Source organism: Coffea eugenioides, chromosome 10 (genome assembly GCF_003713205.1).
Source record: "Coffea eugenioides isolate CCC68of chromosome 10, Ceug_1.0, whole genome shotgun sequence".
Lineage (NCBI taxonomy): Eukaryota > Viridiplantae > Streptophyta > Magnoliopsida > Gentianales > Rubiaceae > Coffea > Coffea eugenioides.
In genome coordinates, this window is record NC_040044.1 from 11,151,030 (window position 1) to 11,166,120 (window position 15,091).

At 38.6% G+C, this 15,091-nt stretch overlaps 1 protein-coding gene across 1 annotated transcript; it reads right to left on the reverse strand.

The window, feature by feature from the left end:
- Nucleotides 1-1,805: 1,805 nt before the first annotated feature.
- Nucleotides 1,806-2,750, reverse strand: LOC113749716 (germin-like protein subfamily 1 member 14). The gene is made up of 2 exons (XM_027293543.1): nt 2,625-2,750; nt 1,806-2,412 (listed from the first exon to the last, which is right to left on the reverse strand). The coding sequence occupies exons 1-2, from the start codon at nt 2,743-2,745 to the stop codon at nt 1,862-1,864; spliced, it is 672 nt and encodes a 223-aa protein (XP_027149344.1). The 5' UTR covers nt 2,746-2,750; the 3' UTR covers nt 1,806-1,861.
- Nucleotides 2,751-15,091: the final 12,341 nt, after the last annotated feature.

Consider the following 15,091-nt stretch of genomic DNA (forward strand, 5'->3'; position numbering starts at 1 on the left):
TAATGATGATGTTATTTGTATTGAACTTTGCCCTTTTTGGTGTAAGGTGGACTTTGTGCTTATTTGCTTTGTCTTAAATGCATCAACCCAAAAAGAGTTAAAAAACAGAAGACAAACCTAACGAAGCCCTGTTTGGAAGTGCAAGTTTTCAGCAAGTTTGTTTCCTACAAGTTTTTTAACAACTTTTGCTACAGGAACTCCAAAAAACTTTACAAAGTTTTTTACCTACACACCTCAAAATACCCAAAACACACAAAAAAAAAATTCCCTCCCCTTTTTCTTCTACTTCCTCTCCCACTCCAACCCACCACCATCTCCTCTCCCACCTCCCCTTTTTCTTCTTCTTCCTCCGTCACCACCACCTCCGTCACCACCACCTCTGTCATCACCTCTTCCAGTGCCCAGCAAGAACAATTAGGCCCCCCATGAATGGAGGTAGCAGAAGTGGAAGGAACATCGTCGGCGACTTTGCCGGTGTCGCAGAAGTGGAAGGAACATTGGCACCGGCGGATGGAACCTCTGCAGTGGCTGGAACTGGAGAACTCGCCGGGCTTCCGGTTGGAGATGATGCAGGCGGTGACACTGCCGGAGAATTCACCAGGGAGAAGCCGCAGGTATTGTTGGAGGAATCTTTGGAGATGGAGAAGGAACCGGGGATGCATGAGGGCTGGCCGGAGAAGCTGTGGGCACAGGAGTTTTTGAGGGGGAAGGGGAAGGGAAGAAGGAAAAGAAAAAAGAAAGAAAGAAAAAGAAAGAGAAAAAGAAAAAGAAAGGACAAAAAATGGTGACCATTGCTGCTGGGGAGGCAACGCAGAAGTAACGGGGGAGGGAAGGGGGAGTGGGAAGGAAGAGGAAGAAGCAGAAGAAAGGAAAGAAAAGAAAGAAAAAAGAAAAAAAAAAGAAAAGGAAAAAAACTTCCAAAAAAAACTTTAAAAAAATTTTCATCTTAAAAAATTTTTCCAAAAACTTCTACAGTACACTACAGTAAAGTTTTAGACAAACTCCCAAAAAACTCAGGTTCCAAACAGGCCCGTTATTTGTATTGAACTTTGCCCTTGTAGAGGTAAGTTGGACTTTGTCCTTATTTGGTTTGTCGTGAATCCATCAACCCAAAAAGGCCAAAAAAAAAAAAAAAAGAAGACAAAGTTGAATATTCATTCTTAGACTTGAGAAGTACCTACAAGTCATTTCACTTTTGGGCTTATTACTTGCTTTCAGCTTGAATGGCTGGGCTTGAACTTGCAACTTCCGCCTTAATAAGGCGATGTTATGGCAAACTGAGCAACAATCCCTACGTCAATTTAAAATTTCTTTTATGTGTCAATTCAATTTATAATTTTTCCCTTTTCCTTTGTGTTCTTCAATTACCGTTACAAAAATTACAATTAAATTTCTTAATAATGATGACTAGCCAATATATATTCCTGTTTATATGCACTTGCCTTAGAAGTATCAAAAATATTTTGACATGTTAGACCCTAACTAAATGTTTACTGAGAAACAGTAGAGATAACTATAGTGTTTAGCTAACTTTTATCTGATGCCGATTAATTTACGTTTGCCAAATTTTATTAACTCAGTCCTCTACCCGAACAATGTCGAAATCAAGTCGAATCAGTAAAACTCACCAAGGTTGTTATTTTCTAACGCTGTCATCTCCATTTTTTCTTCCGTTTCAACAAAAATAACTTGAACTAAAAAGGAGACATTAACTTATTTAATAACATATCACTTTATGCTCACACATATAACAAAGTTTTATGATATTATCATATCAATCTTCGCAATGCCCTGTGCATACATTGCACAAAAGTCATGCTAGTATAATTTAGGACGAATCCATGGATCCTTTCGAGTTGTCTCAAGAAAACTGTGCCTCAAGAGCGTCAATGACTTTCTTGTCAACTTGGAATGCCTTAGTAAGAACACCTAGAGAAATGGGGGGCTCTGTTCCAAAGACTACATTTGCAATAGTATTGACCCCTGGATTTTGGCTGCTAAAACCGGAAAATGCAAGAGCCTTCGTCTTCCCAAGATTTTGTATGAAGTGAACCAGACCTTGTGGGAACACAAAAACATCTCCTGGATTCAAGACTTTGGTAAAAAGGCGATTTTTCATGTTATTTGGTGGATTTGAAGTGACGAAACTAGCAGCCAGAGTGCCCTCTACCGCAAATATGACCTCGGTTGCACGCGGATGAGTATGGGGTGTGTTTACACCATAAGGAGCGAAGTCGATATGAGCTAGGGAAATTCCGAAAGTGTTGAGCCCTGGCAGATTGTTGACAAGCACACGAGTGACATTAGAACCCACTTGATTGTTTGTATTTCCAGGTATGTTGAATCCCTGGAAGAAGAAATCGTTGGCATTCACAACCTTTGGATCCTTACAAATCTTTCCGTTCACAAACACTGCATTCAAAAAACTAGCTGTTAATAATGTGGAGAAAACGAACCCACATTGCTTTTTGCAAGTCTTACTAGGTATCATGCACAATGTAGTGAAAAATTAAATAAAGAAAGAGATAACTTATATGTCAAGCCAAACATGACAGGACACAAAAATCGTACTTAGAATAAAGAAACATGTTTCGCTACATTTTCTGCTAATTAGAAGGAATTACCAGCAGCTTTGGAATCATTGATTGCAACACAAAAATCCTGCAGAGGGCTAGGATCAGAAGCGATGGCAAGGGATGAAAGTAGTGCCATTGCCGCTATGGTTATCAGGAACGGAGCTCCCATGGTAATTGTGGATGAGATCTAGTATTTCTTGTGCTAACTCTTCGGTTGATGGTTCGAGGAATTTGGGCAAAGATTTGAAACTATATATAGGCATATTTCATTCGACAATTCGCCAAGTTTATCTCTCTCACATGAAGAAAATTACACCTGACTGAAACTAGGTCTACAGGTTAGGTCGATGGCTTTTTAATACTTAAATATTAAGTCGGTAAGATGAATCTTTTCTCAACAACTTGGTACATGCATTTATCTAGCCGAGGCTCTTAGCTGAACTTTCTTTTTTTTCTCTCTATACTTTTCTGGAATCATTTTTTTTCTCAATGTTGTACTAATCCGATCATTTTTCTCCATGGCTGGTCCCTTACTGTGAAAATGTTATACTTCCATTGGCACTTTAGCTTCTTTTAATTAAATTGGTTTGGGCAGAAATTTTAGATTTCTTGCCACTCGATTTTTATGGGAGCATGTTGCACCAAATTTTTAACCCTATATCTTCTTACGGCTAACATTCTGAGCATTTAATATTGGTTTTTCCCTTCCTGTTCCTATGGAAAGTAAAAAAAAAAAAGAACAATAAAGGTATATACTAATTGGAAGGGTCCCCTATCAGTGTTAATTTCCTGATTAGAGTTCTACTTTAACGACAAAAAGTTTGACAAGTTCGTGATGTAATTCTTGAATCTTCGTCAGGTCTTCCAATAGGTACTCCTTAGAGAGCCCTGATTGATGCTTAATTTTACATTATTTTTTAGGGATATTATTGAAAACAGGTATAATTTTATTATTGAAAACAGAGTACTATTGAAAACAGGTATAATTTTATTTAAGCCGCTCAAAATTTTTTTTTTTAAATGTACCACTCTATTTCCTCTTCGTTTTTTGCAATCAATTGTCGCCTGTGAATGATTTGGTGCTTTTTTTTAACCTTCCACACTTTTTAACTGTTAAGCGAAAATAATTCCCGGGAAGAATAGTGGGGAAAATAATAGAGAATTAGCTAAGAGAAGCAGCCAGAAATTCAATCTTATCTTTTTCAGATTTAGATCCTCTAACAAAAAAATTTTTTTTTGTTAAATAAAAGTTTGAATGGATTCGAATCCTCTAACTAAATAAACTTAGTCAGATATGCAATAATAAATTAGAGCATTAATTTGATCCAAACTCAAAAAGGTTTTGTGATAAAACGTAGTATCCCAAGCCATTGTAATTTTCCATATCACCTAGTCAAACCTTATTAATTGTTTCTAGTAGTGAAGCAGTTAATATTCATGCGCTTCTACCCATTATAAATCCAGAGGTGTTCGGTGATCTTTTTTCATGACCTGGTTTTTGGAAATGCAGAAACTTCTGTTCCTCTTTCTTGAAAATCATATATGCACTTACGTTAAGGATAAGAGATGCTCGAAAGTCTTTCTTAGTAGTTCAACTAAAGCAATAAATATCCTGTTTGCCATTTTCTACTATAAGAAAAGAAGTAGTTCAACTAAAGCAATAAATATTCTCTTTGCCTTTTTATACGATAAGAAAAGATCCATACAGGAAGTTTAAGGCTTGATACCAGCTTAGCTATATACAATTAAAATGATATAGATTTTAAACCCATAGGAATTTTAATTAGGTATGGTCACTTGTGGTGTTAATGTAAAACATTCTGTTATATCAATTACTGTTCATTAGCATCAATTAGGATCTTACCTTATATAATTTTCTCCCTAATGATCTCATGTGCAAACTGGAGTTGGTTTCCTTGCAAACATCTTGAGTTTGAGGAGATGTTATTTTAAAATTATTCTTTTATATCAATTACTTCTCATTAGCATTAATTAAAATCTTACCTTGTATAATATTAATCTAGATTCATTGATTTTAAATGTTGAGGTTCATTTTACAAAGCCTATATATAGGCATTGTGCTGTTGTACAAATCAAGAATTCAATAAACAATATTCTCCCAAATGAATTCCTCCAACATGTGGTAGCTTAAATTCCAAATTAAAAGCTGTAAACAATTAACTAAAATGGTAATCAGTTTATGTAACACATTAGTTTGGGTCTTTGAACTAGAAATGATAGAAGTGCTTATAGTTGGAAGGCTACATATACCATACATCTAGCAGTTTTCCTGCTTGTAGTTGACTGCCCGAATTTTTTCCAGTTTATTTTTGGTTAATTCCAAATATTTTCCCATATACTGGAAATCATTTTTTTTAACATCATGTTAATTAGTTCAGTATATTAAAGAAACCCATTATTCTCTTTCTTAGTTTAACTAGTTTTAAACCCTGTTCGTTGCACAGGGATTAATCTTGAGAGGGTTCGGTCCATTGTAATACTAATCGAAGTACATGCTGCAGAATAATAATTGAAACTTTCAAAGATTTGAGATAAGGCTTATTTGAAACTTCAAAGAATTGAGATAAGAATAAAGGAATTGAGATTGCATCTAGTAAATTAGGTATTAATTTTTCCACACTCTCTACGGTCATTAGGATTACTTAAAACTCAAATACTGAAGATTTGATTGACTCAATTCATAATTTAAGGATGTTAGTAAATTACACACTGATGTATTAAGAAATATGATGTACGTCAAGCAACCCATAGCCGCCTCTTTTGTCGACTTTCAAGTGGAGATGGCAATGGATGGTGTTATGTCGTTATCATGTTTGTATTAGGAAACTCAAATCTTAACCTAACTTATTAGACTTTTGTGTTGGGTTGACTTATACGATTAAAATATTTTTGATACGATGGATTATTTAAATCAACTTACTGATTTATGCTAGAAAGAGTCTAGTATTTTAATCACTTATTTTAATCCCCCATTTGATCATGTAATCGATTCAATATTGCTGTTATTAAAACAAATCATAAATTTTTTGAAATACATAATCAACACAATCAGGGACGGAGCCAGAAATTTATTTTTGGGGGGGCTGAAGTGTATTAAAAAAATTTTTTTGTGACGAAATAAATATATTTAATAAGTAAAATTTAGAATCAATAATTATAAAAATAATAAAAACATATAATTATACATACCCAAAAATTTGTTATTGATTAACACTTGAAGTATTGGTAGTTGTTGCACTCGAATAACGAAGAGGAGGCAATTGCATTCTGCGAGTCTTCATCCGTTGAAAACGCTGCAATATTTGCTCATTTTCAATTGTTGCAAAAATATCCTTCTCGATGTATACAACCAGACAGTCATTCATCCACTCGTCTCCCATTTTGTTGCGCAAATCAGTCTTGACAATATTCATTGCAGAAAATACTCTTTCAACAGAAGCAGTCGCAACTGGTAGAACTAATGCCAAGTATGGGATAAGGTTCCCAACAATTCTTCTGTCTTCTTCAGTTTCGGAGTTTTATGCATCCTGAAAAAGAAAAAGCGAAGGAAGAAGACCATTGGTCTTGGTCGGACAATTAAATGATTAATTGCAAAATAAATCTACATCTATTTTCTATACATAGACTTCTCCAATAAGTACCAAATGGTTCGAAATAGAAAGCATTGAATTGAAGGATTTGCAGGCCGCATACGTATTTATCCGGCCCGTTATCATTATTAAAAAAGCGATGTGTGTGATTATTCCTCTTAACCTAGCAAGGCATTATTGAAGAATTGAGTAAAGGTTCCCAAATTTAAAATGCTTGAATTGGTAGAAAAGCCCCCGCAGGTCATCATGGGTTTATGAACTCGCAAGTCATCATGGGGGACATGATCTCTTCACACAAATTTGCTAAACCAAACAAATAAAGAAAAGAAAATAAATTAATGTCGTCTACAGCCTCATCAGTTTTTTGAGTTTTACTTGAGAAGATTGCAAGTACTTCTCATGTTATTTCCCTGCATTAATGCCTACAATGTCTTTCAGTTCCGAATTGGGTAAGTTGGACGACTCCCGCGTCCGCCTTATTGGCCTCATCCACACCAAATACTCTTAATTGTCCTTGAATAAGAAAGATTTTTAGGAAGGGGAAAACAAAACTTAGATTGTCATCATCCTCCATAGGTTCCGCTGAAGTACTTGCCAGTATAAAACACTACACAATTTTGTCATGAAAAGAAAATGGATGTGTGTATCACTCGCTACTGCTATTGCCATTTGCCTCTATTTATTTGTCTCAAAAAAGACCTGGAGGATCAGGCTCAAACAGAAAGTGAGAATAATTCACAAGGTCTTCTTCATATTGTTGATTATTCACGTTGCCGTCACCGCCCAACTGGCTGGGCTGGCCGCCGGAATCCCCTATATATAGGGGGTTTTCCGGCGGCTTGGGGGGGGCTTAAGCCCCCACCAGCCCCCCCTTAAATCCGTGGCTGAACACAATATTTAAAATTTTCAGAACATTAAAAAAATACATAATGAAGCTCTCCAAGCATAATATAAGCTATAAATTAGGCCTTATTTGGATTGCTATTCTTTTGAAAATTTTCTCCATTTTCCGTGAATGTTCCTCTACATATTTTTTAATCACCTTTTACCTTATATACATCACTTCCTAAAAGTACTAAAGTAATTTTTCTCCAAAAACTCTCTAGGAAATGTGATCCAATCAACCTTTTAGAAACATGGTCAAATAGATCTATATATGATAAGATATAAAACTTTTGAGTTTTTTAAAACTTCTAATTGAAATCTTCAAGACAAATTTGATCGTGGTTAGTTTTTACTAAATACTCAAAACGGCCTTTGTAGTGCTTAATTATTATCATAAAATCAGCAATTTATTGGGTTAGTGTGTCAACTTCCCCGTTGACTCAACCCAACCCGCATACATTCGTGTCACTAACAGATTGATCCAATAATAACCTACTAAAATTCGGGTCGTGTTAAAACTTGTTAATTTCAAGTCTTGTTATCATGTCGTGTCAGAAATTATCACCCATACTTGATGCATACTTGTACCAATTCCATTGACTGGTAGGGTAAGGCAAGTATGCTAAAGCAATTAAAGGGACAAAATTGAAATTCTAATGCACATAACCAATGGATCCCAAAACCAAGAAACCTTCGTGAATTGGATTTAAATGTGCAAGATTGAAATATTTATGTGTAAAAAATAAATAAAAAATTTAATCTATTGGAGAGTGTAATTATTCAACAAAGCCCCAGAAAAGATAAAAAGAACCACACTATTACTACCTCAGAGCCCAATTTTGCTAAACATGAATACTAAGAAATTTCCTTCTAAGTCTTTTCCTATCAAACACACGACTGTCTTGTTAGAAAAATTGCCGACATTTGACCAATTATGAGCTATTTCTCCTTGGTCAAGTGTTTGAGTAGTAATACTCGGACTCGAACAATATGGGGAGTTCCAGCTTTTATGGGACTTAGCAAGATGTAGACGGAGAAAGAATTAGCTGAGTCCAATTGATTGTTCAAGATGCATCAAAGATAACTTTTTCCCCGATCTGCATGGCCAAATCTATTTTGCATTTACATGGTAGAGCACCAAACCACCCATGCAATTCCCCATTGCTCAAGTCTGAAACATCACAGGGCAGCTCTACAGGAAGTTAAAGGTTATGTTTAATCACCACAAAATGCATCTTTTAATTTAATTTAATTGACATATACATTCATAAAACATTGAAAAGTCACGGGTGATTAAGTAGACTTCAACTATTACCATGTTATTGAAAAACTTGACGATGACTTTGTTTCTAATTTCAACAACATTGTTATCAACTCATTTGTCAAATCACATTTTACAACTAATCATTAGTGATAGGTCGTACTTTCGTCATTTATTTTATAGTTAATTCTCTCCTATTATCCTACCAAATGTGGTTTATTGGGCAGATTTTATTCATTTTTGAAAATTTGTGCTGATTGCAGGGAGTTGGAATAAAATATGGTAAAAAAACGCAAATTCCTCGCTACATTTGCTAATTGATACGGGACATCCAGAGTTGCAAAGCGGGGTCACAAAGTCTACTAACAGATGCAATTGCTGGCCATATGTCCTCGGTAAACATGAGATACACAGGATTAATTCTTGTGGCAATAAATAAAAGAGTTTGAGTAGTAGTAGGAAAAGGGAGATCAAGTTACAATTGTTTCCTTATCTGATGGTCAAAAGACGGTAGACTAGGAGCTATTGTTTTGGGACTCTTTCCTTTTCTTTTGTTTTGGTAGCTTTTCAAAAGGGGGAAGTCAATTGAGACTAGGAGACCACACTTAGCCTTTTCTTGGAGAGCTGGCCGCCACAAGCAGGAGAGAAGGAATCTTTTTTTTTTTCTTTCGAAGCCCAAAGAGCTTACGTTAATTTTTACAAACCTAAACCCCGAGAGAACCCCAAAAGCCGGTATCCTTTGAGGTCCCACAGGAGACTTATAACTACCAACCCAAACCCTCCCAACCCCGATGTGGGATACATCAAAGGGGACGACACCCCAAACCTCCACAACGGGGGAGCCTGCTGCTAAGCCCATGAGAACCCAACCCCCGAGAAGGAATCTAGCTTTTGGGTTTTTTGGCTATTTTTTCCTATCTTGCTGATTCCATCGTATGACTATCCCAAGAAAGACAAAAACATTAGTCATTCTTTTGACTTTGTAGTTTTTAATTGTTCTTATTCCACCGAATTCAATCATCTCAATTGGGGACGATGCACTCAACAATTATTTCTGCAATTTTGCATGAAATTGTTCCAACAGAGATGAACTAAATCTATTTTTCTAGTCAAGAAACAACGGAGGTTTTGATTCATTTAAAAATTATGAAATCGAATTAATTTTATTTATTCCTCTTATTTATTGGTATTTGCATATTCTCTGATTGTAGTGCCTATGGTGGTTTTATTAATTGAGTATCTTGGGTTCAGACGTTCAATTAATTTAGCAACCTAATGTCAATTGGAACGTTAAATCCGTAATTATTTAATTGCTCTAAAATAGTGGCAACTGGCATGATTGGATTTGTATTAGGGGAATACGCGAGTGACAGGTGCCAAACCTGTGCAATAATAATAAATAAAACCTAACTACCACCTAAAACAGTCAATAATCAATTCGAGTACTGGAGCAGGGACTCTAGGTGTGCAATGGGTTACTTGATTCACCCTGTTCCCGAAGAGTTTGCTTAATCCGATATATCTGAATTAATTATTTAACTGAATTCACTAACTAGTAGACAGTGGTAAGTAGGGTCGTCTCCTCAGGGACTGGAGAGAAATTTATTCCTTTTCGAATCAAGACAAATGGGGGGTTTTCACGATTGAATGCTAAAAATAAAGTAACTACAGAAAATAATTAATTTAAAGAAATAATTGGAGAAACTCTAGCCAAGGGTACACTTCAGAAATGGTTCATGCACTGATCATCGAATCACAGATAATTCCAACATTTATTAATAGATTGGTTATAGTTGTCTCGCACGCGCTGAACAACCAACCCTTCCTTAATTTATCGATAGCTAAGGTACGACCGTTAGCTATTTCTCTAACCCAAAAATAACCCTAGGTACGACCATAGGATTTAATTTATAGATTGCATTAATAATTAGAAAGGCCCAATCCTAACTAACAAACACGCTACGAGGGTTTGTTTAAACTAGATCGTATGCTCCCCTGCCATAAACCCAATTACGCCAGTTGCTACTAAGGTAGAGATAACGAACAATTACGGATTCAATTACCTCTATTTAGCAAAATAGCCTATATGAATAATTAATTATTGCGCACTAATCAATCATATATAAGGACTATAACAATTAAAAACAGGAAGCATATAAATATCAATAAATGAAGAAAATAATTAAAAATAATTTAGATCTCACAGTAGTTATTGAACCAATTCGTCAGTTTCCCCTCGATTAGAATTAGAGAATTAGCCCTCCATTAATGGAGGACAGACCACGCGGGGATGATTTGGAAAGGTTGCCGAATCGGATCCTTCACTTCCGGTCAATGACCGAAGACAAGAACAAAGAGATTGATTACTCTCGATGGTTTCCAGAGCCCAAACATACGAAAAGTTAAATTGCTCCCTTCAATTGTATCGAGCAGGGGAAAAAAGCGTTAACTGCAAATCACAGTGGCGGCTGGCCTTTTATTGCCTTTTTCCCGAATTGCTTACAGAGACACACGAGAGTGTCTCTTTCCTTCTTTCTTCAATTTTGGTCAAAGCTAAATTGACAAACGAATCAAAGGTCCTCAATTGCGGCTAGCTTTTTCTTTCTTTGTTAGCAATGCATACGAGAGAAAGGTTTCAATTGTTTGATTCCTCAATTTGGTCCAGACTCATGAAAAGCTCACAAGCATCCCCAAAGTCAACAAAAGTGGCTATTGTCTGCTGCCTTTTTCTCTGCAACGCTGCGGCCCTCCTCTCCCATTTCAGAGCAAGTTTTTTTTTTCTTTTCTAAACCTAAGCCGCGCGAGAGATAATGCCATCCCCAATAGCCGAAAATTGTTACTTGTTCCCAATATTGCAACCAGACTCCCTCTAAATATATTAAAATAAAATCTATTACAATTAGATTTCTTCAGCTTCTCAAGCGGGCCCCACGTCCGATGAATCTTCTAAAAGTTGAATTTAAGCACTTTTCAGCATCCATTCCTGCAATTAGCACCAAAACAAAATACCAGTAGAATCCACCCAATTAAGGAAAATATTTAGTCAATTAATTGTGCAATAATGCCCAAAATACCCACTAAAATGCATCCTATCAATCTCTCCCACACCTGAACTATGCTTGCCCTCAAGCATAATTAACTCAGAAGTACAATCAAGATACGAAGCTAATCACAGCAGTTCATACCAGAAACGGCATCCCAAATTCCCCAATAACCTCATCGGAATCAGAATATACCAAATCAACAATGCTCACAGTTCAAAGTGTACTTATTCACTCCAAAGTGTATATAAGATGGCTCTCAAATCAACACAATAGAATGACACTACCATAAGCTTGCTCATATATCATATCTCCACCACTTACTTATGAATTTAAGTGCAACAATCAAGGGACTTTGCAAGGTTGTAATGGGGCTAGGGTGAGAAGGTAGGATAAAAGGAATCAAAAGGGTGTAAAAGTGTAAAGAAAGTGATCAGAAATTCATTACACAGACGCTTTGCACATCTGAAACTTCAAGGCATCTCAACCATCATATAAGTGAAGTAAATGGGCACTTGCCACGACCTTCGACTTTTCCTTTCTCCTCTCTTTTTTTTTATATTTTTTTTCTTTTTTTTTCCTTTTCTTTTTTTTTTCAGCAACTCCCAACCAGCACCATAAGAATCAACTTTACTCGTTGCTTTCTTGCATTTTGCCTTCTTTCCACCTCTTTTTTTCTCTTTTTGTGGTTTTTTTTTATATATATATATATATAGACATGTGCAATGCCACTCAGATACTATTCCAAAATTCTGTATAATGAAATCAAAGCACTTCTTCACACGAGGTTCAGAAAGAAAGTCTAAAAAGAGGTTTCACGGCTAAAAGTTGGGGTCTCAAGCAAAGAATAGGGGTTAAGGCTCAACTTGGCTCCCTAATGGTAGTAAATAATCCAAGGGTCGGTTTTAAGAAAGTCCAAAAATGGCTCATTCCTAGGTGCCCTATCATTTCAATGCATTAAACTCATTTAGATGTGGTCTTGACATGCATAACCGAGCAAGTTCTAGAATGACAAACCATGTGCACTAATCACTCAACAAACGAAAAATTAGGCTAAAAAATTGCACAAGTGATCAAATTGATGTCAAGTCCCGCACATTCATCAATTAATTTAATATCAAGGAAAATAGAACACCCCATGGCATGAACTTACTGCTTATACTCACATCTCAATTGCATTCATCACAGTTTAAAGAAGAGAGCTACTAAGGCAAGGAAATGCACATAAAACAGCTCAAAGCACAACTAATGCATAATTAACCCTCCCCCACACCTAAACCTTTCATTGTCCTCAATAGAAGCGGATAAAGATAAAAATAAAGCGATAAAGGCAACAACGCTTCCCTGAATACGGCGGAGGGCAGAGGTGAACTAAGGTTATGGAGGACATGGTGGGCGGAAACCCACGTGGTGGAGGTATTGTGCTAAATTCTGGGCCATGCCGGCCATTTGACGCTCCATCCGCTCCATGCGAGTGTCCATGTGCTGCATCTGGAATCGAAGAGCTGCAAGCTGGCTATCGACGGAGGAAGATGGTGGAGGTGCCGAAGAGGATGGTCCGGGGGCATCCGTAGAAGGACCACCAGCCTCCGGGTCAGCGGTTTTGGAAGCTCTGCGCTTTGGAGGAACGGAGATTGGCCCCGGGGGAGCAAACTGAAAAACGCCCGCCACCTGTCTCACAAGACCCATTTTTTCCAAACAAACCAAATCGAGGGGTTCCATAGTACAAGCATGATGCAAGTTATGATTATTTAAGTCCAAAACCCCAGGATTTACAGCCAACTGAGTGATAAATGAGCCTAAGATTAATGGCTTATTTTTCTTACTTAGCACAGTTCGGAGGTGGAGGGCAAACCAGCTACCCAAATTGACCCTAGTCCGAGTGACCATGCACCAAATGAAAAAGAACTCGGGTTTGGTCAGAGTACCCGAGTTATCCTTCCTACCTGAGAAACTATAGGCCATAAATCTATGTAAATAACGGTAGGCGGCGCTCTTAAGATAAGAAGCCTTAGACTGACTGGGGTCATAGCAGTGTCGGTCAACCGACAACTCTCTCCAATAATCAATGTAATGAGAGAAAAATGGCTCCGTGTACTCGCACACACTGTGCATATACTCCTCAGTCTGGGAGTAGGGAATATCAATGAACCCAAGAGCCAAATTAAATTCAGTTATAGATTGGGTGAACTCTCTACCCATTAATCGAAACCTCACTACCCCAGGAGTGGTAACGGAGAATTCATCAGGAATATTAAACTCAAAAGTAGCATAAAATTCCCACGTCAGTTCAGTGAAAGCAGGTAAAACGATAGAAGCATAGCGGGTCCAGCCTACGTTAGTCAAGTGCTGCGTGACCTCATCCCTCAGGTTTAGCATATCAAGTGTAGGGCCATGGATGTATTTACAAGGAATAATCTTCCTTGTGCAAGCCGAGGCATACCGCTCCTTGTCGGCAGCCCGGGTGAAGGTCAAATTGCCGCCAAAGTGGACCGGAGAGGAGATATGAACCTCCCTATTCCGTCCAAGGCGGGTACGAGGCCCTCCAGGCCCAGTCGATGGGGCAGGTCCACTCAAGGGGACTGTAGGCTGTGGGGTGGATGTGGATGGCTTGTTCTTGCCTTTAGTTTTTGGTTTGGTCATTTGGTCTATTGGATAGGGCAGAGGCAAGGCAAATGTGCACAAAAGAGGTCAACAGGCAGCTGATTCAGTAAAGGGTCCCAATCACAGCTTCCAATCACAGACAAGTGCACAACCAAACAATAAAATTACCCCAAAAGCTAAGTAGTACTGTGAGCAGCAAAATTTCCCAAACACTACCAATTTGACCCAAAAAGTAATTAATCAAATAAACAGAGCAAAAACCCCCTCAAAAACTAAATAAACAGGCAGCTAGAGCAAAATTTTCTCCAAATATCACTGGTTGAGCACAAAATTTACCAAACAATCAACAATCCACCACAGATATATCACAACACCCAAACAAGCACAAAATATCTGTCCTCAGCTAGCAAATAAAAAATCTGGCCTTAGCTACGAAACATCAACTAATAAAGAAGTAATGATCTGGCCTCAGCTAATTAGTGACATAAGAATAAAGAAAGAGTTCACCAGCGGTTTGGAGTAGGCAGTGGGTGCCAGTGAAGAGAGTAGGAGTGGCCACAGGAGTTGAGGTGCGACGCGCGTGATAGCCACGCGCGTGGGCAGAGGCGCAGAAGAGCGCGCCTAATCTGCTGCTAGCCTTCTCGTTGGGAGCTGGGAGCTGGAGCTCGCGCGTGGATGCTGGCGCTTGGAGCTGGAGGTTGGAGTGCTTGGTGTTGGGGCGAGCAGTGGTCGAGCGAGGAGACGGCCGACTAAGCGTACCGTGTGCGCGCGGACTGTGGTTCGCGAGTGCTGCTGCTGCCCGCCGTTCTGGTCGCGCGCGGAGGCTGGCGAGCAGGGCGGTTGCGCGAGGCTGCTGCGGGCTCGGCCGCTAGGGTCGGGCGGCTGGGTGCGAGCTGCTAGCTCTGCTGGGCCTGCGCTGATGGTCCGCGCGCTGGGGCCCGCGCAGTGGGGAGTGGTAGTCGCGCGAGGGTCATCCGCTACTGGCGGGCTTGGACAGCCACTGTTCGTGCGGCGAGCTGGGATCTGCGGCGGCGGTGGACAAGCGACGAGGTTGCTTGTTGCCGCGTGCTGTCCACTGGCGTGTAGGAAGAGGGCGCGAGGTGGGCTTGGCGC